The 25,152-nt window shown below is 38.7% G+C and overlaps 1 protein-coding gene across 2 annotated transcripts in view; it reads right to left on the bottom strand.

Annotated features, from left to right (window-relative positions):
• The window catches only part of RBMS3 (RNA binding motif single stranded interacting protein 3), a 1,498,583-nt gene that overhangs the window by 537,591 nt on the left and 935,840 nt on the right, over nt 1-25,152 (bottom strand). For both annotated transcript variants that reach the window (XM_032408843.1, XM_032408844.1), the window contains one exon: nt 18,344-18,501. In XM_032408843.1, coding sequence (XP_032264734.1) covers nt 18,344-18,501 — 158 coding nt within the window. The remainder of the gene's footprint in view (nt 1-18,343; nt 18,502-25,152) is intronic.

Here is a 25,152-nt window from a genome sequence, read left to right as displayed (position 1 = left end):
ACAGCAAATCACTTTCCGCTCACACAAAATGATCCTGACATGAAAGCATTCCCAGGAAATATGCTTCCTTTCTCTCTCTCAGAGGTGTTGTTCATCATTAGTGCAAGATGACTCCCCTTTCAGGTTTTGAAATTGGGGAAGCCTTTTACCGTTCTCTGATAACCTCATTTCTAGTTCTTATTTGAACTGCTTACGGCCTCTGTCTGGTTTGTGGTCATGAAAGTATCATAAGGACACTTTATCCAACAAAGCATGCAGGTAATTGTAGCGATCACAGAGTTCACTGTGTGACTATGGCATGGTTCTATGTTGAGACATGCAGATCATCTATAGATTACGCCTCTGGCTCGCTCTGTAATGTCGAAGCGTGAATCAGTGAAACAGGTCAGCTCTTTATCTTAAACTTGTTTGCTTTCCCAAGATTCCTGTGCAAGAATCAGCAAGGCTCAATTTTGCAGGTAACGAACCAATGTCAGGCTCAATGCCTTTGAAAATTCTGGTGTAGAGGGCAGCAATTAACCAACAGCCAAGGTCTGGGTCCTGGGTAATGAAGACAATTGTGTTTACATAGATAAAAGTCTAGAAGTAAGGAATCTCAAGAACACCAGAACTGGGGTGGGGGGCGGGGGGGAACACAATTGGGATAGTATGTTTGATATACAAAATTTTAGTACAGAGCTAGAAACTGTTTGAACAAAATGACCACCAGCTTCACACAGAATGTCCACATTGGGAGCAAATTAATTTCAGTTTATATTGGGGAAAATTCTCACATGCATAGTCCTCACTGGGTGCTTATTCCATACCAGGCTTTATTTTAATGCTTTCTGGGTATTAACTCACTCAAATTTCTTAGCAACCCTAAAAGAGAAGTTACCACTGTTATATCCATTCTACAGAAAGAGGAACTGAGGAACAGAGGAATATTATAACTTGTCCAAAGACACATACCTAATAAATGACAGATCTGAGGGACACCCGGGTGGCTCAGTGAGTTAAGCATCTGCCTTCGGCTCAGGTCATGATCCCAGGGTCCTAGGATCGAGTCCCGTCTCGGGTTCCTTGTTCAGCAGAGAGCCTACTTCTCTCTCTGCCTGCCTCTTCCCCTGCTTCTGCTCTCTCTCTCTCTCTCTGGCAAATAAATAAATAAAATCTTTAAAAAAAAAATGACAGATTTGAGAGTTGAACCTTGAGTGGTCCTTATTATGATATAAAGAGAATAAGGCTATTTATACAGAGAAACAAAATAACAGATTTTCTGTATTTTCTGAGAAAGAAGTCAACCTACATCAAGTTTGACATGAAAGAGTATTTGAGAAGAAGGTTTCAGTAATTGATTTTATTTAAGCATCTGTCTCCCTGATTTGAAATTTAGTGTAGCTATTTAAATAAATAGAGGTTGCCAGTAAATAAAAAAGAATATCTAAAATTTAATGGAAGCACTGAGGAAATACTTTTTAAATATATACTTTGTAAGAAAATTTAGTTGATAAGAACTGATTCAAGCTAAACCAATTCAACTTGTTGATTCAGCAATAAAGCGTAAGTGATATCAGAATACCATTAACATATACACATTGATCGAGACTGTCAAATAGGTTTTAAACCACTTTATTATATTCAAGAGCTAAAATGCTTGGCATCAGTTTGATTTGAAAACTTCCATTTTATTTTTTAAGCATATCACATTAGGCCATATTTATGCACTAAAACTCTAAGTGTTTTAAAATTTGTTTTGAACTATATTTTAATTTTCCTCTTTTAAATAGAGCCTAAATGGTGTATATTTATCCTGATGTTGTGAATTTTTATAGGATAAATGCATCACTAAACAATGAATAGCAATGATAATACAAAATACTATAAGATAACACAAGGATTCACTGTTACATAGAGATAATAAGAGGGATCATATAAAAACTAAAATATGTGTTTTGTTTATATAGACTCTAAAATTACAGGTGAGCTCCACTTAATTTAGTCCTTATACAAATTTAGTCCTTATACATGTAAATGTGAATGACAATAAGGATTTTTTTCCATTGTATAAGTGAATAATAATAACTAGCATTTATTAAGGGTTCAATATGTATCAGTCACTCATAGGCTCAGATGGGCTAAATGACTTGACCACACTTTCATAACTAGTAAGAGATTAAATAGAACCCACAACTGACAAAATTCTCTGTTACTCTCATGGTATGATGCTGCCACCCTGTAGGGTGATTTCAAATTGTGAATTTCGTAGCACATGATTATATTTTTTAAAACCTTTTGGGATGATGAAAATATTTTACATTTTGATTGTCATGGTTACTACATAGGTACACATATTTGTCAACACTCATCAAATCCTACACTTAAAATTAATGTATTTAGTGTTACTTCTCAATAATGTTTATTGAAAAACTAAAAAAACAATTCTATTTAGAAAAATTTTAGGGGCATGTTTATTGTGTAAGATACTTGTTCGTTAAGAGACACCACAGTGTTAGAGATATAATGAATATGATAACAGATAAAAAGTAGAGCAGAAAGGTTTTTTCTGTTCAAATTTTCTAAGAATAAATTGTAACGATTACTTATTTGCAATCATACGATTAAATTATGATTAAATTACATATACAGATCATACTCTTGTCAATTTTCAGATGACAAGCTGTCATTTTTAAAATGTGACAAATACACAGATATGCTTTGTGTGTTTTTTCAAGAGTCTCCAATTTTGTGCCCCCAGAAGTCATTGGCTGAAAAGAGAAATCTGCAGAAGGACTCCAGAGCCAAAAAGAATTTCCACAAACACCATTCAGTGAGCCCAGATTACTTCGTGTTAGGTATGGAATTAGCAGTTAGTGGCACACTGTGATCTGTTTGACAGCTGAAACCTGGTGGCTGAGGCAAGAATAAATGGTTATTTCCTGTCTCAGCAGCACTATTGAGTGAGTAAGCAAAGTATTGATCCTTATTTGGTTCCTGAAATGCATGGGACTCAAGCTATCCCGAGGCTTCCCTCTAAAACTCTCCTTGGGATCCAGACAATAAAAGAGTTTGTAATTTGAAACCTTTCTTCTTTCACTCTGGTGGAACAACTTGGAATGCAGGGTCTGAGGGAAACCCTGCTTCCTATGTCTCCCACCATGAACTTAAAGTCTACCCCAGAACAAGTTTCCTGATATAAATCCAATATAGTCATTTTTATATTACTGATGAATTCAGGATTTCTTCTGTTACTAAATAGTTATCATTTCCACTTAAATACCTGGAACTGTGCTAGGCACAGGGGGTACAAAAATGAACAAAATAAATGTACTGTCCTCAAAGGCTTGTAGTTAAGGAAAATGGGAGGGAGGAGAGAGAAAGAGAGAGAGACAGAGAATAAACCAGAAGATCAGTGAAAAATAGTGTTAGGAAAGATAGACTATTTAGGTATGGTTTGGGCACAAAGGAGAGACAGGCATTTGCACTTGGAAGGATTGTCAGGTAATGACCCTGAAGAAATGCCCACCAAACAGATTTCAGTTTGCACTCCCCCACAAAGCCCACTCTGGTCAAGCTTGCCAATGACCTTGATGTTGCCAAACCCAAATGTCATTTCTCTGTTGGTACATTTTTTAACTTCTCAATAGTATGTAATCAAGATCCTTGATCATTCTGCCTTCTTGAGATACTTTCTTCCCCCAGCTTCTTTCCCCACCACCTCTCCTGAGTTCCTGGTTTTCCTTGGTCTCATTGCTTGTTCCTTCATAAACTCTTTTCTTGGCTTCTGTCCTTCTCAGAATCTCAGAATGTTGAGTTGTGAGACCACTTCTCTTACTGTGTACATACCCTGTGTATGAATCATGTTTAAGAGGGGAACTATTAAACCAAACTCCTTAATATAAACCCTGGACTTGCCAATTATCAGCTGTGTAACACTGGGAAAGTCACTTAAGTTCTTCATGTCATTGGTTTTTCACCTATAAAACAGAGGTTGCCCAGGAGGTATAAATGAGTTAACCCATGTAATATTAAATGAGTTAACACATGTAATATTTACATGTAACCTACTTAGAATAATGTTCAGCACATATTAGGCACTATATTGTTAACACTGGTATATGTTTTAATGCCACTTATAATGTTTACGACTCCCAGTCTATATTTTTTACTCTAACCTCTGCTTTGGAAACTAGTCATATATCAAACTGCCAACTAGTATCTCATTTTTGATGTCTAATGTAATCTCAAAAATAACAAGACTGAGAAGAACTCTTGATTTTCATCCATCCAAAATCACTCCTTCCACAATCCTCCCCATTTTATGAAATGGTCCTATACTTTTTCTAGATGCTAAAGCCAAAAACTGAGAAATGATTAGGAATTATTATTGATTTCTCTTTCCCTAAACATCCTGCCATATCAGTAACTTGTAGCATCAGTAACTTCCATCAAAATCATCTCCAAAATATATCCTGAATCCATCACATCTAATCTCCTCCACCACTATGATTCTACTCCAAGTCATCGCCGTTTCCTGCTTGGACTTCCACAATGACCTCCTTGCTCATTTGCTTGTCTCTTCTCTCATATGTCCCTAAAATCCATTCTTTATAGAGTAGCCAGAATAACTTTTCTAAACGAAATTAATAAATTAGGATAAAATCCAACCCCCATACTCTGGCTCCTAAAACCTTACTGATTTGGCCCTGGTGCACCTTTTCTGCTTCATCTCTTTCTACCCCTACCTCCCCTTACTCACTGTTCTGTTGCTATTCTGACCTTTATGTTCCTTGAATACATCAAGCTCATTTCCACCTTTGGACTTTTGTACAAGCTTGCATCTGCCTGTGATACCCTTCCTTCTGATATCATATGCCTGGCTCCTTCTCGAAATTGAGATCTCATCTCAAAGAGGTCACCCAGTCTATAATAATCTGCCAGTCTTTACTTACAACCTCCTTTTCATGGTATTTCAACCTTCTTTTCATGGCATATTCTGCTGTTTTCTTTAACTATTCATTTATTGATGTATTATGTCTCTCCATGAGAATGTAAGCTCTATGCCAAGACTTAACCAGTCCTTAAGGTATCTGCAGTGCTTGGCACATAGATGACATTCAACAAATACCTTTGAATAAATGAGTAAATAAACAATGGCAGTAGTGAAGCAGAAGAGGTGTTGGATATCATAAATACCAAGCAATTGAAATCTATGTACTTTGGCAACTATTTCTTAGTTGGGGAAAGGAGTGACTCCAAGGGTTTTTTGTTTGTTTGTTTTTCTATTTAATCTGGATGACTAGGTGGATGGTGGTGCCATTCACAGAGAAAGAGAACACTGAAGAAGGAACAAGTCTAAGAATGATCCCTTTGTGGACAATGAGTTTGATAGCTCTTGGGATACAAATTTGGAATCTTTCAGTAATAATGAGATGGGATCTAGGTCTAAGAGAAGACTCCATGGGCTGGAGATGTAGATTTAATAATTATCAGAATAGCTGAGGTTATTTAAGTGGACTTTGTGAAGCAGGAAGAGAGGAGGTCCAAACTCTGGAAAACAGCAAAATATTCAAGAGGAAGACAGATAAAGAGAAGTTGGAAAGAAGAATCTCCAAACGGTAAGAGGAGACCCAACAAAGAAGAGTATGATAGCCCAGGAAGAACATTTCAAGAATAAAAGAGACGTAAGCAGGATTAAGTAACACAGAGATCAAATAAGATAAGGACTAAAAAAGTCAGCCATATTTGGCAATTAGAATATCACTGAGCAAACGGAAAACCAAGATGCCGTCTAAGCTTGCAGAGAGTCCTGCCCTTGAACCTCAAGTCCCTCATAATTTCAGAAACTCAGCAAGATACCTGCCTGGAATTCTACTTCTCTCAGAGCTCCAGGCCATTAGTTAGCACATTCAGAGAGAGTCAATCACACCCTTCCCCATTCCCAGCTTTTTTGTGCGACTACCAATACTGTAACTTATGTTAACTTGTGCTCTCAACGTTTTCATTTTTATTTTTCTCTTCTCTGTTTCTAGGAAGAAGTATTAGATATCAGCAATTTAAATAAATAGATTTTGGAAAAATCATGGACATTCAACAGAATCTTCTTCATCCAAAGTAATAAAAACAATAACAAAAGAATGGTCAATGAATCAATAGGACAATTATTTCCAGGATGCCCCCCAAACACTGGAGGATTATTTTTTTTATGATTCACTGGATATGTTCACTAGACCATAGTCAGCAAGAAAAATATAAATATATAGAAGCTTAATAACATGAATCAAAATAGGAAGAGTTCCTTGCTCAATCATTAATTAAATGCAAATGTTATTAAAAATGGAATGTTAAAGAAATGTTTGACTTAATAAAAATTGTGTGAAAAAGGAAAGCGAGATCCCCCCCAAGGACATTCTTTAAAGTGCTTTAAGAGCCCTGTTTCAGGGCTTGATTTTCCATGCATAAATCTAAAAATCCCATTTTTATTTGGAAAATCCAATTCACCCCAAAATTATCTTAATAAAATTTATTTTTAAGTCTTCTGGTTAATTGAAAACAAATTGGTAGCTCCTAAGAAGTTTCTAGATTCTATGCAAGTTAGAGTAAAGGAAGTTAAAACAGATGATTAAATTATATTTTTTTATTAGCATGAGCGTGATTCACTTGAGGGGTTCCCAAATTTTGCTACATATTAGAATTACCTGAGCAGACTTTTAAAAAAAATCTTAGTATCTAAGCTGACCCCACATGTGTTAAATCAGAATCCCTGGGGGTGAGATCCAGACATTAATATTTTTTAAATTTCCTCAAGGGATTCTCATGGGCATCCATGAATGTGAGAACTCTTGTGACTTATTCCACCCTCATTCTCATTAAATGAATGTTTTAGTGGTTATGCATAAGAGCTTTGAAGTCAGAGCTGGGTTTGAATGCTGGTGGCTGTGTAAACTTGGACAACAAGGCCCCTAACCTTTCTAAGCCTCAGTTTATTCAACTATTACTCACTAATTATTGTTCCCACTTCATAAGGCTATTTTTAAAAAGATTTATTTATTTATTTAAGAGAGAAAGAGAGAGTACATACACATGTGAAGTGGGGGTAAGGAGAGGGAGAAAATCTCAAGCAAGTTCAATGGCAGATGTGGGGCTCAATCTCACAACCCATGAGATCATAACCTGAGCCAAAACCAAGAGTCAGATGCTTAACCGACTGAGCCACCCCCGTGTCCCCAAAAGGCCATTTTGAGCATTAAATAAGGTAATATAAAAACTCAGAATATGTGTTATGTAATACACAATAAATGTTGCTAATATATATAAACATAATGATTCATTATTAATGATAATTATCAATTAATTACAAACCAAATACTATGTCTGGTTTATAATTCATAGTTGGCAAATATAATTGTACATAAATCTGAATTAATACATGTAATCAAGTGTCAGATCTATGCTGACTCAATGAATTCAGACATCTAGTTTGGACCATAAAGGCACTCTCTCATTTAAATTACACAAAGGAGGGTTCAAAGATCCTCAAATTCACTTCCTATTCACACCTGCCTCTGTACAGATTTATGACACCTCAAAAGCAGCCGTGTAATTTGAGTCTGACTTTCAGGAGAAAGCTACTAATAAATTTCCTTGGGTCTTATTAGAGGGAACTTTTAAATCTTCATTGACACAGAAAAGAAAGAGCTAAAAAAAAATTTCCAGTCACATTTTTCTTATTTACTCCCTTACTCTGGAGTGCATGATGACTTGTTTTCCTTTAGTTGTATCTGAACAGTTTGACAGATTACTGTGACAAGGTTACTTTTAAATTGATAAAAGGTTTGATTGTGTCTGTGCATTTGTCAAAACTGTCTGACACCATGTATAATGGACTCTGCACTCAGAGCCCAAATGACACTTGAGTCTGCTCTAACTATTCAGCGTTCTGCACACACCGTCAGGAGACATCCAACAGGGTTGGGTGAAAGTCGGGGACATTAGCTTGGGCAGACCCTCAGCTCTGGAGCTCAAACACTCCTACTTTGTTCTGGCTTTTCATTCGGGGCATTTCTCCTCCCTTGTTAAATGCTAAAGTGACATTTACAGCTTCATTTTAAAAGGAGCAATGCTAGGGTATCACAGCTTAGCAAAGAGAACATTTACAGAGAAAAATGGAGGGCAGGACAGCAGACTGGTGATGATTGGAAATATGTGTGCACCTAGTCAAGAGTTTCCCTCCTTTCTCTTCATTCTGCTTCAGGTGGCCTTAGCAGTAACTGCACACTCATTTTGTAACAGAAGAACAATTCACTCTGTACCTGCACAGTGTTCTCATCAATGCCAGATTAGTTAATCATGTGGAAGTGGGGCAATATAGGGCCAGAGCTTTCTCAGAGCAATGTATTAGTTAAAATTAGTTGAAATTCTTGAGGTTGGTTAGATAAAAGTTATTGTAGATGTAGAAAATATAAATACATCATGATTTTTGTTTTCAATTTTAAATTCTATTATGTTAAATATGTGGTTTTATTTTTTTAAGAGCAATTTCAATGTATTTCAAGGGCATGTTTACAATCATATCAGAGAAGTTACCAATTTTTTTTGAGAGAGGAAATATAGTTTTACATGTAAAAAATGATTACACCACCCAAATTTTATTTGGTCCAAAAGTTGCAATGTTCTCTCTTTGTCTCCTCAAGTTAAATCTGTCTATCCCCACATTGATCTCCTCCTCTTGAGATAAGCATAAAGAGTATATAATCCAAGCATTCCACCCATGATCTCCAACAGATAACCCATCCCATGAATATAACTGTATAATTAATAGAATTTTCACTTTATTTGCCTTTAGTGCTCTTAATATTGCAGTCCTGGAATGTTTAATAGTATATTGATGACCCATCCATGAGTAGATAAGAAAAAGAGATCAATTAAAAATCACTGATTTGGGTCTTCTGTGCTACTTCACTGTTTCTTTCAGAGGTCATTTGATTAAGTGTCTCTCAAGTCTTTGTTTTTTAATGGAAAAATAAATGCATATTAAAAAAAAAGACATCTTTCACCACACATAACTATTCTACCAACGCAATTATTAATCCTTACACCTTCTTCTCTGACTAAATTATTCTTCTTTCAGCTTGCTTTTCAACTATTCCTACCCTGATTGTCCCCTGATCTTATAAGATGCCTTCTTTCCACTCCACAGTTGGAATTTTTTGAAACAAAAATCTGACTAGTTCACCTTCCTGTTTGTGACAAGCCAATGTTTTCCTCCATTGCTCTTAATATAAAACACATTTCCCAACATGATTCACAAGGAAATCACCTTATCCCATATTTCCAGCTCATTTTGCCCCATACTCTACCTCTCTGTCTCTGCTATAACCACACTGGCTTTCTTTCAGCCCCATGTTCTTGTCATGCTCCCTCCAGTCATTTGTTCTACACACATGAGGCTCTTTCTGCCTGGAATGCTCTTACCTTCCTTCCCCATTTAGTAAAACCTATTCTTCCTTCTGACCTTACCTCAGTTGTCACTTCCTCAGAGATTCCTTTGCTCATTGCCCTAACTAGAACAGATCCCATGTGATAAACACTCTTGGTTCCATGTTCCTCTCTTTTTTTGAATTTATAGTTGTATTGTTTTTGCTTTGTTTTGTTTTTTTAGGGAGGGGGAGGGGCCAACGGAGAGGGAGACAGGGAAGGAGAGAAGCAAACTCCCCGCTGAGCATGGAGCCCAATGCAGGGCTCTATCCTATCCTACAACCCTGAGATCATGACCTGAGCCGAAATCAAGAGTCAGATGCTTAACCGACTGAGCCACCCCAGGTGCCCCAGTTGCAATTTTATATCAAATTATATGATTATTTCATTAATGTCTATTTTCCCTAGTAAAATATAAGCTCTGCTAAAGCAAGGCCTTTGTCTAAATTTACTCACCACTGAGTCTTCAGCACTATATCTGGCAAGCAGCATAGGTGCTCTGTAAATATTTCTTGATTGAGACTACAATAAAATTCCTCGAGCTTTCTCAAGATAAAGACATTACAAAGTCTTTAACTATAGTATCTCCTATAAGAGAGACAATGTGATGTACTCATTCAAAACATAACTAGAGAGGTTTCCCATAGAGTGAAATCATTTTTTAGTCCCATCTTCTTTTCTTTGATTTTACTTGTGATCTGAACACAGAAGTTTTGATGATGAATGTGAATGGAATCCCTTAATAAGAATCTGCTTTCAGATTATACATTGAGAAATAATGTAATTTCTTTTCTTTAATAATATCATTTTCTTGCTGTTCATTAGTATTAATATGGATTACTGTACTCTAATACCAGATAATTCAATATACCTATGCTTATCTTTGGTATATCTGTTTTTTTCCTATTATTTTATTAATATGGATATTAGCAAATACTGCATTTCCTTAATTTAAGGAAATACTAACTCTAAAATACCTATAATTTCAAACATGAAAAATCAATCTTGATGGCAAGTTCATTTAAACCTACAAATATTACATTTATAGGTAAGACGATTTTAAAGTGTTGGATGACTAATAGGAATATAAAATGATTTGAATCTTTAGAAAACTACTAATGTAAAATACTACTGACCAATGCAAGAGACCAACTCTACAAGAGAGGAAACATGAGTTTAAAAGTGCCCCACATCGGTTTCTTACCACAGGCATCCCCATACATCAGGTCTTACCGATACAGCTGAACCAACTCAGGCTGTGGCCCTGACAACACTGGGAAAGGGGATTGAGGAAAGATAAAAAAGTATCCAAGAGCAGGTTTTACCACTAAATAATAAGGAGGGTCTCAATGAAATATTAGAATTTTGGGGTAAAAGAAGCGTAAAGGATTATCAAGTTAAACCCATTATTTCATACATGGGGGAAACCAAAGTTAGGGTGAAAACAAGTCATTGGTCTAAGGCCACAAACCCAGTTGATGACAGAGCCAGGACCCAAAACCAGATCTCTTAGTGCACAGCTATTCCCACTGCATTATGTGGCTTGATCACAGCAGTTCTCCAAAATTCTCTAGGAAACATAATCTGAGCAATAAACCTCAGATCCAGACCACTTCAGTAACTGGAGAACCCACAAACATGTTTATAATAACAATAGCATGGGCCTGATCTTATTAGCCAGCAAAAACTAATACGAACAAGTAACCAGTACCCTCTAAATTTCTCAGATGTACACAAGGAAGATTAACAGAACTTCTTTCCTCAAAAATAATGTCTCTGATACACTCTAGTCTCCCACCCACACAGACCTAGTTTCCGGGAGGAGGAGCAAGATGGCGGAGGAGTAGGAGACCTAAGGTTCATCTGGTCCCAGGAATTCAGCTAGATAGGGATCAAACCATTCTGAACACCTACGAACTCAACAGGAGATCAAAGAAAAGAAGAGCAGCAACTCTCTGAACAGAAAAGCAACCACTTTCTGGAAGGTACGTGTGGAGAAGTGAATCTGAGGCGATATTCGGGAAGATAGATGGTGGGGCGGGGGCCTCCATCGGCCGCTTCTGGCAAGTGATAGAGCAGCGGAGTACAAAATCGGAACTTTTAGAAGTCGGCTCTGCTGAGGGACGTTGCTACACTGGCTAAGCAGGGGGTGGAACTCTCACCGGGACAGTGTGGTCTCAGGACCCTCGGGGTCACACAAAGACCAAGGGTGCCTGAGTGCGGCAGAGCTCCCAGGGATCGGAGCGGGGCAGCCGGCTGCAGAGACAGAGCCGAGGAGTGGGCTCTCAGCTCGGGGTTGCCATAAACCGTGATCCACGGCACAGTCAGGCCACTGCTCCTCCAGCAGGGACCCAACAAGTGGCAGATCGGGGGGAGACTCCCCTTCCTGCCCCGGGAGTAGCGGCGTGGGAGAGCACCACAGGGATCTGCTGGGTTTGGAGACTCCACACGGGGATGTGCGCCAGAGATAGAAACACTCGGTCACAGGCCAGGTGAGCACGGAGTGCAGCCGGAGACCAGGGAGATGGGAGTGGTTGACTGCTTTTCTCTGGGGGGGAATTGAGGAGTGGGGTTCCAAGTTCTCGGCTCCTCTGGGGCAGAGATTGGGAGGCCGCCATTTTCACTCTCGTCCTCCGAAGCTGTATGGAAAGCTTGCAGGGAACAAAAGCTCCCGAGAGCAAACCCGAGCAGATTACTTAGCCCGGACAGGGCAAGGGTGGGGCAATTCCGCCTCGGGCAAAGACATTTGGGAACCATGGCAACAGGCACCACCCCCAGAAGATCAGCGAGAACAGCCAGCCAAGACCAAGTTTATTTATCAATGAGAAGAGCAGAACTCCAGCGATAGGGGAATACAGCATATAGAATTCATGGCTTTTTTCCCCCCTGATTCTTAGTCTTTCGAAGTTAATTTTTTAAAATTTTTTTGACTTTTCCTTTTTCCCTTTTTCAACCAACATCTTGTCAATCCCTTTTTAAAAAATCTTTTTTATTTTTCATTTTTAGAGTCATAGTCTATCCCATAGTCTATAGTAGTTAACCTTATTTTTGGTATATATATAAGTTGTTCTCTTTTAAAATTTTGGGATACAGTTTCTTCTAACAGACCAAAATATATCCTAAATCTCTAGTGTATGGCTTTGTTCTAGTCTCCTGCCTGATCACATTCTCTCCCTCTTTTTTTTCCATTCCTCTTCTTTCTTTTTTCAACCAACTTCTTATCAATTCCTTTTATAAAATCTTCTATAATTTTCATCTTTACAGTCATATTCCATCCCTTCATCATATTTACCCTTATTTTTGTACATATATAAGTTTTTTTTTCTTTAAAATTTTGGGACGCACTTTCTTCTAACAGACTAAAATATGCCCAAAATCTAGTGTGTGGCACTGATCTATGCACCAGCCTGATCATATTCTTTTTCTTTTAATCTTTTTCTTTTTCTATCTTTTTCTTTTTTCTTTCTCTCCCTTTCTTTTCCCCTGGTTTCAGGGCCCTTCTAATTCGTTTAGTGTATATTTTTCTGGGGTCGTTTTTACCCTGCTAGCATTTTGTTCTCTCATTCATCTATTGTCCTCTGGACAAAATGACAGGACGGAAAAAATCACCTCAAAAAAAAGAACAAGAGGCAGTACCGACTGCCAGGGACCTAATCAATACGGACATTAGTAAGATGTCAGAACTAGAGTTCAGAATGACGATTTCAAAGATACTAGCTGGGCTTGAAAAAAGCATGGAAGATATCAGAGAAACCCCCTCTGGAGAAATAAAAGAATTAAAATCTAACCAAGTTGAAATCAAAAAGGCTATTAATGAGGTGCAATAAAAAATGGAGGCTCTACCTACTAGGATAAATGAGGCAGAAGAGAGAATTAGTGATATAGAAGACCAAATGATGGAAAATAAAGAAGCTGAGAAAAAGAGATAAACAACTACTGGATCATGAGGGCAGAATTCAAGAGATAAGTGATACCATAAGATGAAACAATATTAGAATAATTGGGATCCCAGAAGAAGAAGAAAGAGAGAAAGGGGCAGAAGGTATTTTGGAGCAAATTATAGCAGAGAACTTCCTGAATTTGGGGAAGGAAACAGGCATCAAAAATCCAGGAGGTACAGAGAACCCCCCTCAAAATCAATAAAAATAGGTCAACACCCCGACATCTAATAGTAAAACTTACAAATCTCAGAGACAAAGAGAAGATCCTGAACAGCTCGGCACAAGAGATCTATAACCTACAATGGTAGAAACATTAGATTGGCAACAGACCTATCCACAGAGACCTGGCAGGCCAGAAAGGACTGGCAGGATATATTCAGAGCACTGAATGAGAAAAATATGCAGCCAAGAATACTATATCCAGCTAGGCTGTCATTGAAAATAGAAGGAGAGATAAAAAGCTTCCAGGACAAACAAAAACTAAAGGAATTTGCAAACACAAAACCAGCCCTACAAGGAATATTGAAAGAGGTCCTCTAAGCAAAGAGAGAGCCTAAAAGTAACATAGACCAGAAAGGAACACAGACAATATACAGTAACATTCACCTTACAGGCAATACAATGGCACTAAATTCCTATCTTTCAATACTTACCCTGAATGTAAATGGGCTAAATGCCCCAATCAAAAGACACAAGCTATCAGATTGGATAAAAGAACAAGACCCATCAATATGCTATCTGCAAGAGACTCATTTTAGACCCAAAGAAACCTCCAGATTGAAAGTGAAGGGGTGGAAAACCATTTACTATGCTAATGGACACCAGAAGAAAGCTGGGGTGGCAATCCTTATATCAGACAAATTAGATTTTAAACCAAAGCCTATAATAAGAGATGAGGAAGGACACTATATCCTACTTAAAGGGTCTATCCAACAAGAAGATCTAACAATTGTAAATATGTATGCCCATGCCCCTAACATGGGAGCAGCTAATTAATAACAAAAGCAAAGAAACACATCGACAACAATATAATAATAGTGGGGGACTTTAACACCCCCCTCACTGAAATGGACAGATCATCTAAGCAAAAGATCAATAAGGAAATAAAGACTTTAAATGACACACTGGACCAGAGGGACTTCACAGATATATTCAGAACATTCCATCCCAAAGCAACAGAATACACATTCTTCTCTAGTGCCCATGAAACATTCTCCAGAATAGATCACATCCTAGGTCACAAATCAGGTCTCAAATGGTACCAAAAGATTGGGATCATTCCCTGCCTATTTTCAGACCACAATGCTTTGAAACTAGAACTCAAATCACAAGAGGAAAGTCGGAAAGACCTCAAATACATGGAGGCTAAAGAGCATCCTGCTAAAGAATGAATGGGTCAACCAGGAAATTAAAGAAGAATTAAAAAAATTCATGGAAACAAATGAAAATGAAAACACAACTCTTCAAAATCTTTGGGATGCAGCAAAGGCAGTCCCAAGAGGAAAGTATATAGCAATACAAGGCTTTCTCAAGAAACAAGAAAGGTCTCAAATACACAACCTAACCCTACACCTGAAGGAGCTGGAGAAAGAACAGCAAATAAAGCCTAAACCCAGCAGGAGAAGAGAGATAATAAAGATCAGAGCAGAAATCAAAGAAATAGAAACCAAAAGAACAGTAGAACAGATCAATGAAACTAGGAGCTGGTTCTTTGAAAGAATTAACAAGATTGATAAACCCCTGGCCAGACTTACCAAAAGAAACGAGAAATGACCCAAATAAATAAAATCATGAATGAAAGAGGAGAAATCACAACCAACACCAAAGAAATACAAACAATTATAAGAACATATTATAAGCAACTATATGCCAGCAAATTAGATAATCTGGAAGAAATGGATGCATTCCTAGAGATGTATCAACTACCAAAACTGAACCAGGAAGAAATAGAAAACCAGAACAGACCTATAACCACTAAGGAAATTGAAGCAATAATCAAAAATCTCCCAACAAACAAGAGCCCAGGGCCAGATGGCTTCCCAGGGGAATTCTACCAAACATTTAAAGAAGAATTAATACCTACTCTTCTGAAACTGTTCCAAAAAATAGAAATGGAAGGAAAACTTCCAAACTCGTTTTATGAGGCCACCATTACTTTGATCCCCAAACCAGACAAAGACCCCATCAAAAAGGAGAATCACAGACCAATATCCCTGATGAACACAGATGCAAAAGTTCTCACCAAAATACTAGCCAATAGGATCCAACAGTACATTAAAAGGATTATTCACCACAACCAAGTGGGATTTATCCCTGGGCTGCAAGGTGGTTCAACATCCACAAATCAATCAGTGTGATACAATACATTAATAAAAGAAAGAACAAGAATCATATGACCCTCTCAATAGATGCAGAAAAAGCATTTGACAAAGTACAGCATCCTTTCTTGATCAAAACTCTTCAGGGTATAGGGATAGAGGGTACATACCTCAATATCATAAAAGCCATCTATGAAAAACCTACAGCAAATATCCTTCTCAATGGGGAAAAACTGAGAGCTTTCCCCCTAAGGTCAGGAATGCGGCAGGGATGTCCACTATCACCACTGCTATTCAACATAGTATTAGAAGCCCTAGCCACAGCAGTCAGACAACAAAAAGAAATCAAAGGCATCTGAATCGGCAAAGAAGTCAAACTCTCACTCTTTGCAGATGATATGATACTTTGTGTGGAAAACCCAAAAGACTCCACCCGAAAACTGCTAGAACTCATACAGGAATTCAGTAAAGTGACAGGATATAAAATCAATGCACAGAAATCAGTGGCATTCCTATACACCAACAATAAGACAGAAGAAAGAGAAATTAAGGAGTCGATCCCATTTACAATGGCACCCAAAACCGTAAGATACCTAGGAATAAATCTAACCAAAGAGGCAAAGGATCTGTACTCAGAAAACTATAGAATACTCATGAAAGAAATTGAGGAAGACACAAAGAAATGGAAAAACGTTCCATGCTCATGGATTGGAAGAACAAATACTATGAAGATGTCAAAGCTATCTAGAGCAATCTACACATTCAATGCAATCCCTATCAAAATACCATCCACTCTTTTAGAAGAGGAAACTGAGGCTCAAAGAGAGTAAATGATTTGCCTCAAAATCACACACAGTGGCTGAGTGGGTTTTAATGCACAAGATTCTACCTCAACTACCTTCATAAACTAACTTCATAAATTTTATGTATTAGAAATAGTCAGTGGTTTCCATATTATTGAAGAGAGAAGTGCTCCTTCTCAAAAACCAGCAGCAACTATACCAGAGAGCCTGTTAGAAATGCATATCCATGGTCTCCACCCCAGGCCTGGTGAATCATTATCTCTTGGGCCCAGAAATCTGTGCTTCAGCAAGTTCTCTGAGTGGTATAGAGCAAAGAGAAAATATCTTCCTTAAGCCCACCAATATTTTTTGTAAGTGAGATTCCAGTATGAGTCAGAGATAATATCTACCCTTTTTCCTATCAGCATCCGTTAAGAGATTCTTCTCCTGAAGCTTTTAACATAAAGTCCACAATCTTTCACATTTTTAAAAGTCCTTACTTTTCAAAATAGTTTAGGTTTTTCTAACAACAACAGGAAAAAGTTGAATTATTTACCTTCCAAGTCCAACCCCAACCTTTCCCAGACCAAAACCTAACATATTTATATATCTTAGCCCTGACACATTCCTTTTGTTTAAATAACTGCTTTTAAGTAAATATTTATTTTTCCAAGTCTTGCCCTAACTCCTTCACAAATCAAGGTAGTCAATGGCAATAGTCCCCCCTCCCCCACCCACTGTAATCCACATATAATCACATATATTGCTTTGTCAATTGATTATAGAGTTATGTATTTGTGTTTTGGTTTATCAGTCACTTCCTGGTGTTTTGATATTTGTTCCCAATCTTAAAGTCCAGAACAAAGACAAATAAATACTCTCCACTTTGTTTTCCTCTTTCAATATTTTAGAGGTTGGAAAATTTACAAAATAAATATCCTCTCAACCTTCTTGTGAAAGCATTGCAAAAGAGAAGAAGAAAAATTGAGTAATTGTTTCCCCAAATTTAAAAATACCCAGCTAAGGCATATTCAAATGACAAATAGCTGTACTGATATTACTTTAAAAATAATCAGACAGCAATCTAAAAATACAGGTCCATGGGTCTTAATTCATTATCCATTATTTAATTTCATTTGGAGGGCAAAGCTAAATATATTTATTCTATTTGCACAGAAATAAGAGAGTCAATAACCTAAGTGTTGGCAGATAAGAGATTAACAAAATCATTTCCGAAGGGCGTTTCATCACTACCACATTTCCTCACAAATCCAAAACTATTTGCTGAGTATGGTTCTTGGCCTTGGTGGGAAATAGCTTCAGTGGAGGTGGAAGGAGATGTTTTCAAGGAAAGCAGAGTATTAGTTTTATAATTCCCCAATTACCTGGTCGTGGCTGAACTTCTATTTACCAAGAACTGGCCAGAAAAATTTGGCAACACGGGAGGTCACCATCCTGAAACCTACCGCTTCGAAGTTTTTGACATTCCCTTTGCTAACACTTCTCCAAAAAAAGCAGCTACCTTTATGAGATTCATCACTGATTCCGCCAGCCACATTGGGTTCGAAGGCCCAGCTAATGTTTGCTCATCGTCCTTTTGGTCAATACCTGCGTATCTCCCCGTAGTCCCAGGTAGGCCTGCTCAGGACCCCCGAACAAAAAGTACACAAATCCCATTCGCTAGCATAAGCTGGACTTAGATCTCAAACTTGAGTCCCATTTAGCAGAGTCTTCCTCACGAGGCACCAATAAAGGGGTATACCGAGGGCAAACCCAAGTCCTGTGTGGCTGGAGTGCACAGAGGGCAGCGTGGGGGTGAGGAATGGGGGAGCAAAGGGGCACTTACGGTTGGCACAGCTTGATTAGGTCCTGGTCAGTGGTGCCTGGTGGAAGGCCTCGGATGTACAGGTTGGTTTTACTCAACTGTTCCCCGCTGCTGTTGCTGGTGCTGTTTGTGCTGGGGCTGGGAGGAGCCATGGGGTGGGGAGCTGGTGCATAGGACTGCTGGAAACAGAAAAGGCTGTTACTGCAAAAACAAAGCCAGCACTCATTCACAGGCCAGCAGCTCAACGCACCTCGAAAGCAAGGCAAGCTTCCCGGCCTCTCTGACCCACACATGCACACACATCTTTATATCCCCACCCTGCGTACTTCTGAGAACATCATTTGCTCCCCCCACCCCGGACCTACATTCGGATCGGTGTACGTTGGCCATAAGTGGGACAAAAAGAAGTTCGCAGGTGCTCCTGACAGTGGTGTATGGCTTCTGAGCTAGTCCACTGGGATTTTCCGTAGGCCTGTAAAGCAGCACGGTACCTCCCTCCCTGTAGAACCATAGTTCATTCATTCTTGGCACCAAAGCCCTGCTCCTAGTTCGCCTCAGCAGCCACACATCTTTGCCTTGTCTCTACTCCTTCTTCCCTCCTTCTCTCCAGCAAAACAAAACAAAACACAGAATGACACACTTCCTCTTATTATGTCTTCACCATCACTCTCCAACATAATTCCTGATACATAGAAATCACTCTATAAATAGTGAATCTATGAATGAACAACCAGATGGATGAATCTATCTTACCTCTTTCTCCCACTCCCAAATCTGCTTCTTCATGGCGAATGCCCTTTGTTTGTAATACTGAGCCACAAATCTCTCACTACAGTCAAGATTCCCTTTCAATTATTCTAGGATCTCAATCTAGGTAGCACTCCAACTTGGAGGGGATAATTCTTTGTTGTGGGGCCCTTCATGCTCATTCCATTGTACATCCTCCATTGTTCATTGCAGGATGGTAACAGCATTCTTGTCCTTTACCCATCAGATTCTAGTAGCACCCATCATCCAGCTGTGACAACCAAAAATATCTCTGCACACTGTCAAGTGTCCCCTGACAGGGGGAGTGGGGATCTCCCCCAGCAGAGAACTACTGCTCTAACCTGTCAAACTATTTTATAACAAAATAAAAAGATGGAATGACCCCCAGCAATTTGAGGGTCTTTATAACTATATATGCCAGAATTAGTAGATATATTACTCATTATACATTATTTCTTTGTCCTATAGGCAAATCTTCAGAAGTTCTAAAATTACACTGACTATCTAGGTTTGCATCCTGCTGTGCTCTTACCGGCTGTGTGACCTTTGGATGGTGTCTTAACCTCTCTGAGACTCAACATTCTCATTAATATGAGGAAGATAAAAACAGTACTCTCAATACTATGTCACAGGGTGTCTATGAAAACTCAATGAGCTAATGTAAACAAAATGATTCCTGGAAATTAGTAAGTTAATAAATGTTAGCAATAACAGAAATGTAAGAATAATAATATCAATATTAATGATAATGATAATATTGTAGTTCTTATTTGTCTTGCCAGTGATATTAGTCTATATAACTATCCCAGATATACTCAGTCATAACCTACAATGTTAGCTAAAGGCACAAGGAACACATTTATCAAAATTCCAGTGCGGAAAGTTTTAGCCATGTTTTAACCTGAAGACACATTAGCTGTTTTATCAGGAGTGGGAGGTATGTACTTATCAAACAGCAAGTAGGTGCTTAATAAATACTTAGGCTATACTGTGTACAATAAATAACTGAATGAATGCAACACTTAGCCCACAGCAAGAAGAGGCCAAGTTTTAGCAGTATCCAGCCTTGTTTCTTGTTATAATAGTCTGTTTTATAGCTTCCAGAATGACCAGATTTGTCCCAGTCAATATTTCCAACTGGCTATAAGACAATGCCTCTTAGACACAGTGTGCCAAATGAAACTCATAATCTCTGCTTTCTCATCTCCCAATTCTCCACCCCAGCCACCCAGCACAACGACCCCATTTCTTTTAGTGTTGCTGACATTCATCAACCCCCATGCTAGAAGCCTCAGTATTAGCTTCATCTGTTCCTTAATTCTAAATCTCAAAATAAAGTCAGCTACCAAAATCTCTGAGGGGTTGATAGAAGGTTCCTTGTCTCTGAATTCCCACTGCTTCCTAGGCCAGGGTCTGGTCCACCTTGTAGATCCACCAGATCTACCATCTGAACCCTTTTCCCTCTTGCTCTCCTCTTAGGGAGGAAAATGAGGGAGAGCATAAGACAGAGTGATCACATGCAAACACAAACTAGTCAAGACTGTCCTGGGCAGTTTCTTTAAGGAATGGGGAGGGCGGACAACAGACATGACAGGAGCAAAACCCAGAGCCCCCTCCTTTGAAATAAACATTTCCTCAACCATTTCTTAGGTATTACCTCATTTGTTACCAACATTTATAATGTGGAATTTTACAACAAATTACACAGGAGAATACTTTCTGTCCCCAATGTTTGAATAAAATGAAATACATCCATTGCCTTTTGGAATTTAATATCTGCATAAAGCAGCATGAAGTTTCTTGGCTTGCATGAAAAACTATTCCTCCTTGATCTACGAATTCTGTTTCGGGGTGCCTTGGTGGCTCAGTCAGTTAAGCATCCGACTCTTGGTTTCTGCTCAGGTCATGATCTCAGGGTTGTGAGATCGAGCCCCAGGTAGTACTCCGCGCTCAGCCCAGAGTCTGCTTGTCCTTCCCCTCTGCTCCATCCCCCTCCCCTGCCCCACGTGTGCATGCTCTCTCTCTCTCAAATAAATAAAATCTTAAAAAAAGAAAAAATTCCGTTTCGCTCCTTGCACGCCCCATGACACTTAAGCTCTATCTCTTTACAAGTCCTGCACTTAGTAGGTGTTCAACACATCCTTGCTAAAGTAGCATCCTGGTCTCTGTATCTCCCAATGGGACAGATGGGATTTATCTTTTATTTCCATTATGTGCTTTATTTTTTTTAAATTTCCCAGGGCTTTTTAAAAGCTGTTTGTTACTACTTTCACCTCCCCTCTCTCCAAATTCTTTGAATTCCATTCTGTACTCAGGCTTCTTTGAAAATGAGGCTTTGTTTAAAGCAGTTTTTCCCACTGCATAGCTTTTAAAACTACCAGGGAGCCAAAAAAAAAAAAAAATGTCTTCAGCTTTATGTATCATAGATCTGATGGACTAGCACAGACTGAGTCTTGATTGATCAAGTAAGAGAGCATCCTCTACAGGATGTTCAATGTGTGTTTACTTACTTCTCCCCCACTACCCTCCAGGGGTCTTTGCAAGCATTTCCACAGCCAGAATACCATTTAGTAAATTGCATGGTGCCTAAAACAATAAATATGCCCTCCAAAGTGCCCGACGTATTCACTAGGATAAAATAAATAAATAAACAAAACAGTCAAAAGCAGGTCAAAGTTGTGATGACCATAGGGAACTTGTATGCATGGAAATGCAGTATGTAATTTATAAATAGAGATAATAGCACCAGGCTGTTGTGGAGAAATGATGTATTTCAAAAGCCCTTTGAAAAAAAATACACAATCAAAAGTGGTTTTCCACGTCATATTCTTGTTTGTGAGTTCTAGAAGTTCTGCGGAAAGAGGTAGACTTTTCCAGTGTTACTGAGCCAATCCACACACAGATTTTAAGACCCAGTGCCCATCTGTCCCTAATCCTTAATATTTCATTTATCCTTTGATGATATACTGAATGATTCAGGTAGCGGTCTGCATTGTAAATCATTCTTTGGTGTTAAGAATTATAAATTCCCCCCCTCTCCACCCACTTTCCAAATATACATCCTTTCATCAACAAAACATTGGCAGAAGGTACCCGGAACGTCTGACAAATGCAAAGGCCTAAATGAATTAATTGGTGAAAAGCAAAAAGCAATGTTGTATGCTCTGGTACCAAAGACAAATGACCAAACTACAGCATCTCAAAAAAAAAAAAAAAAAAAAAAAAAAGGAGCAATCATCTTTAGAGGTTAATGGGTCACAGCAACCACTTTCCTAATTAAAAGTGGCTCTGATTCCTTCCTCAATTCTTTTGTCTTTAGATGGAGTTGGGATTTTATCATCGATTAGCTTTTAAAGCATTTTGAGGCACTAAGGAAGACATTTTAAAATGTTAGTAAAAAAAAGAATTTATTTTCCCTCAGATAAAACTGACTTTGCTATATTGCTCAAAGTCACACTTTATAAATCCTATTTAGGAGCAATGACTTACAGAGGGGGGTTACTGAGCGTTGTAATGTTGCACTACGGCAGGGCAGGGAGTTGCTATGAATTTGCAGTGTCAGCTTGGCTAAAACCAGTCAAAAGGGCACATTTTCAGAAAAGGGCCCTCAGATGGCACTCGACTGAAGGAGCGAGATCGCATTTCTCCTGAACCTGCACACGCTTGGCAAGTACGCAGACTTCCCTCAAATGTTTATTCAGAGTGGCATGGCTGGGAGGGTCTGTTAGGTGTCACAGGATGGGGGTGAAAGCCCTCTGAACCACATGTTGGGGCTGCCCCATTAGTGGATCAGTACCAGTGTCCTCTTTGGGAAATTAAATAAAATGTCTTGACATCCATTTTGGAAGATAATGATTCTAATAATCACAGGTAGCATTGGTGGTGTGCTTCCTAAGCATTTTATGTAACAGCCCAATGAGGCAAATAATACTCTTCTCATTCACAAATGGGAAAACGGAAGTGCAAACCAGGCAGATGACCTTCTGAAGGTCACGCAGCCGGAGCCCCAACTTGTACCTAGGAAGTTTGACTCCAGAAGACACGCAGTCCCCCCTCCACACTCTAGAACTTCACGTATTAATGACAGGGACACCAATAAACACAAACGGCTTTCTGACCGTGAACTTTGGGGGATGACACTGAGGCTCTGGTGCATCCAAGTACAAGGAGGAGACAAAGAAGGATGAGGATAAACAGCATACAGTCAAAATGGAGGTTAATAATAAGCCTTTTCCTCTATCAGAATTTAAATGAAGTCCACTTTAAAATTTAATTTCAAAGGGGAAGTGACCATCAGAAGCAAACTTGTTATGAGTTTTTCAAATAATGTCAAACAAGTGGGTTCATTTGTCAAGATTCATGGTGTGTTATTTGATAACAGGAAAATGAACTAGCTTGTAGATCATCCTAAACAGCTGATTCATTTAGTGTGCTTTGTTAATATGCCTCATTTTTCAAGTTTGAAAAGTGAATCAACCGGGTCCTCCTACATTCTTATAAAATGTTTGATTTGTGTGTGTAGGTCTGGAGGGAGGTTCATTGTGTTTTTAACCCCTAAGTATTTTGGAGGATTTACCAATTTATGGATATGAAAGATATGACTTATAGTTTTGTTTGTTTTTCCTCTTTTTGCGTTTTAGCAGAAAGCATTTGATATATCCAATAAGTGCTGCTCACATATCAATAGGGTAAAGCAAATCATTAAAAATCATCTTTCATACAGTATCAAACATATTAGATGAAAAAAAGGCAGGGCTGTAATACACACCTACTAGCTAGCTCATTTTAAACCGGAGTTCTCAAACTTGTCACTATTGACATCTTGGACAAGATAATTCTTTGTTGTGGGGGGCTGCCCTGTGCACTGCAGGACAGCACCCCTGTCCTTTACTACTAGATGACAGGTGCACTACCCTCCCCCCAAGTTGTGGTCAGCAAAAATATTTCCAGATATTTTCAAATGCTCCTAGGGGGGTAAAAATGCTCCTGCTTGATAATCACTGCCTTTAACAGATCCAACCCCTCTCCTTGAAGAACTAATATCAATACAGCACCCCTCATGGAATAATAATAGTAACTCAATGGCCTACAACCCACTTCATTGAAAAACCCCCTCACCCACCAAAGTTCAACTTCTTACCCCCAAGTAGATATGGTATTCACCTCCCCGTGCCTCTACCCTCCTTAACTAAGATGTTGGTATGCCAAATATCAACTGTAGCAGACTAGGTCTGAAACATACTTCTTCCTCTTATTGAAAACATAACTCTTTTACAAAGAGAATTTTAAATATTTTTTGCATGCAATTCCCCTTGGCTGGGAATCACAGGGCTTCGATGCCAAACTGCAGTCAATTCTATTCCCGGCATCTGGTTGCTGGCAGGATCCTAAAGCAGTTGGTCTGGTGGTTTTTTGGAGTAGCCTTGGACTCCATCACACAGCAGTGTGTTCTGCTGATGGTCTCCCCAATTTGTTTTTATTCATCTCCAGTGCAATAGAATTTGTACTCTTTTATCCACTCAAGGGTAAAGCCCTGGATAAAGTCTCCTATGGGACTGACATGCCAAGTCTTTTACTATCCAAAAATGAACACAAATCACATTCCTGTCTTAAATCATACATTATTTAGCCTGCACGTACACATGCAATCCATTGCTCAGTGGATAACACTGCTGCAAGCTATTGAATTCCTCTCCCAGACAGTATAATTTCCACATAACCTTGCTTCCGCAGACCTCTCCTCTAGTGTGAACACAACACGAACAAGTAGACATGGCAAGAACTGTAGCAGTCACTCGAGAGCCTATAACAGCCTCGAATGAGGGTGTGTACAAATATTGTCCATGCGAGCAAGAATAAATGCAGCTCAATGAGTATCTAAGGCAAGATGTGCGATTTTAGCCATGGTTGCATGAACCACATATATGCTAGCTTTGCAATTTTATGCTAGGCAATTGCCCCTCCATTATCTAGAATACGACTATAGAAACAATTGTTTCAATTACACCTTTTATAATAGAGTTCGGTGAAAACCTGCACCACTTCTCTTTTCCTACCCACAG

The sequence above is a fragment of the Phoca vitulina genome, unplaced genomic scaffold (genome assembly GCF_004348235.1).
Source record: "Phoca vitulina isolate PV1807 unplaced genomic scaffold, GSC_HSeal_1.0 scaffold10, whole genome shotgun sequence".
Taxonomy (NCBI): Eukaryota; Metazoa; Chordata; class Mammalia; order Carnivora; family Phocidae; genus Phoca; species Phoca vitulina.
The sequence above is the reverse complement of the archived record's forward strand: the minus strand, read 5'-3'. Positions and strand labels throughout refer to the sequence as shown.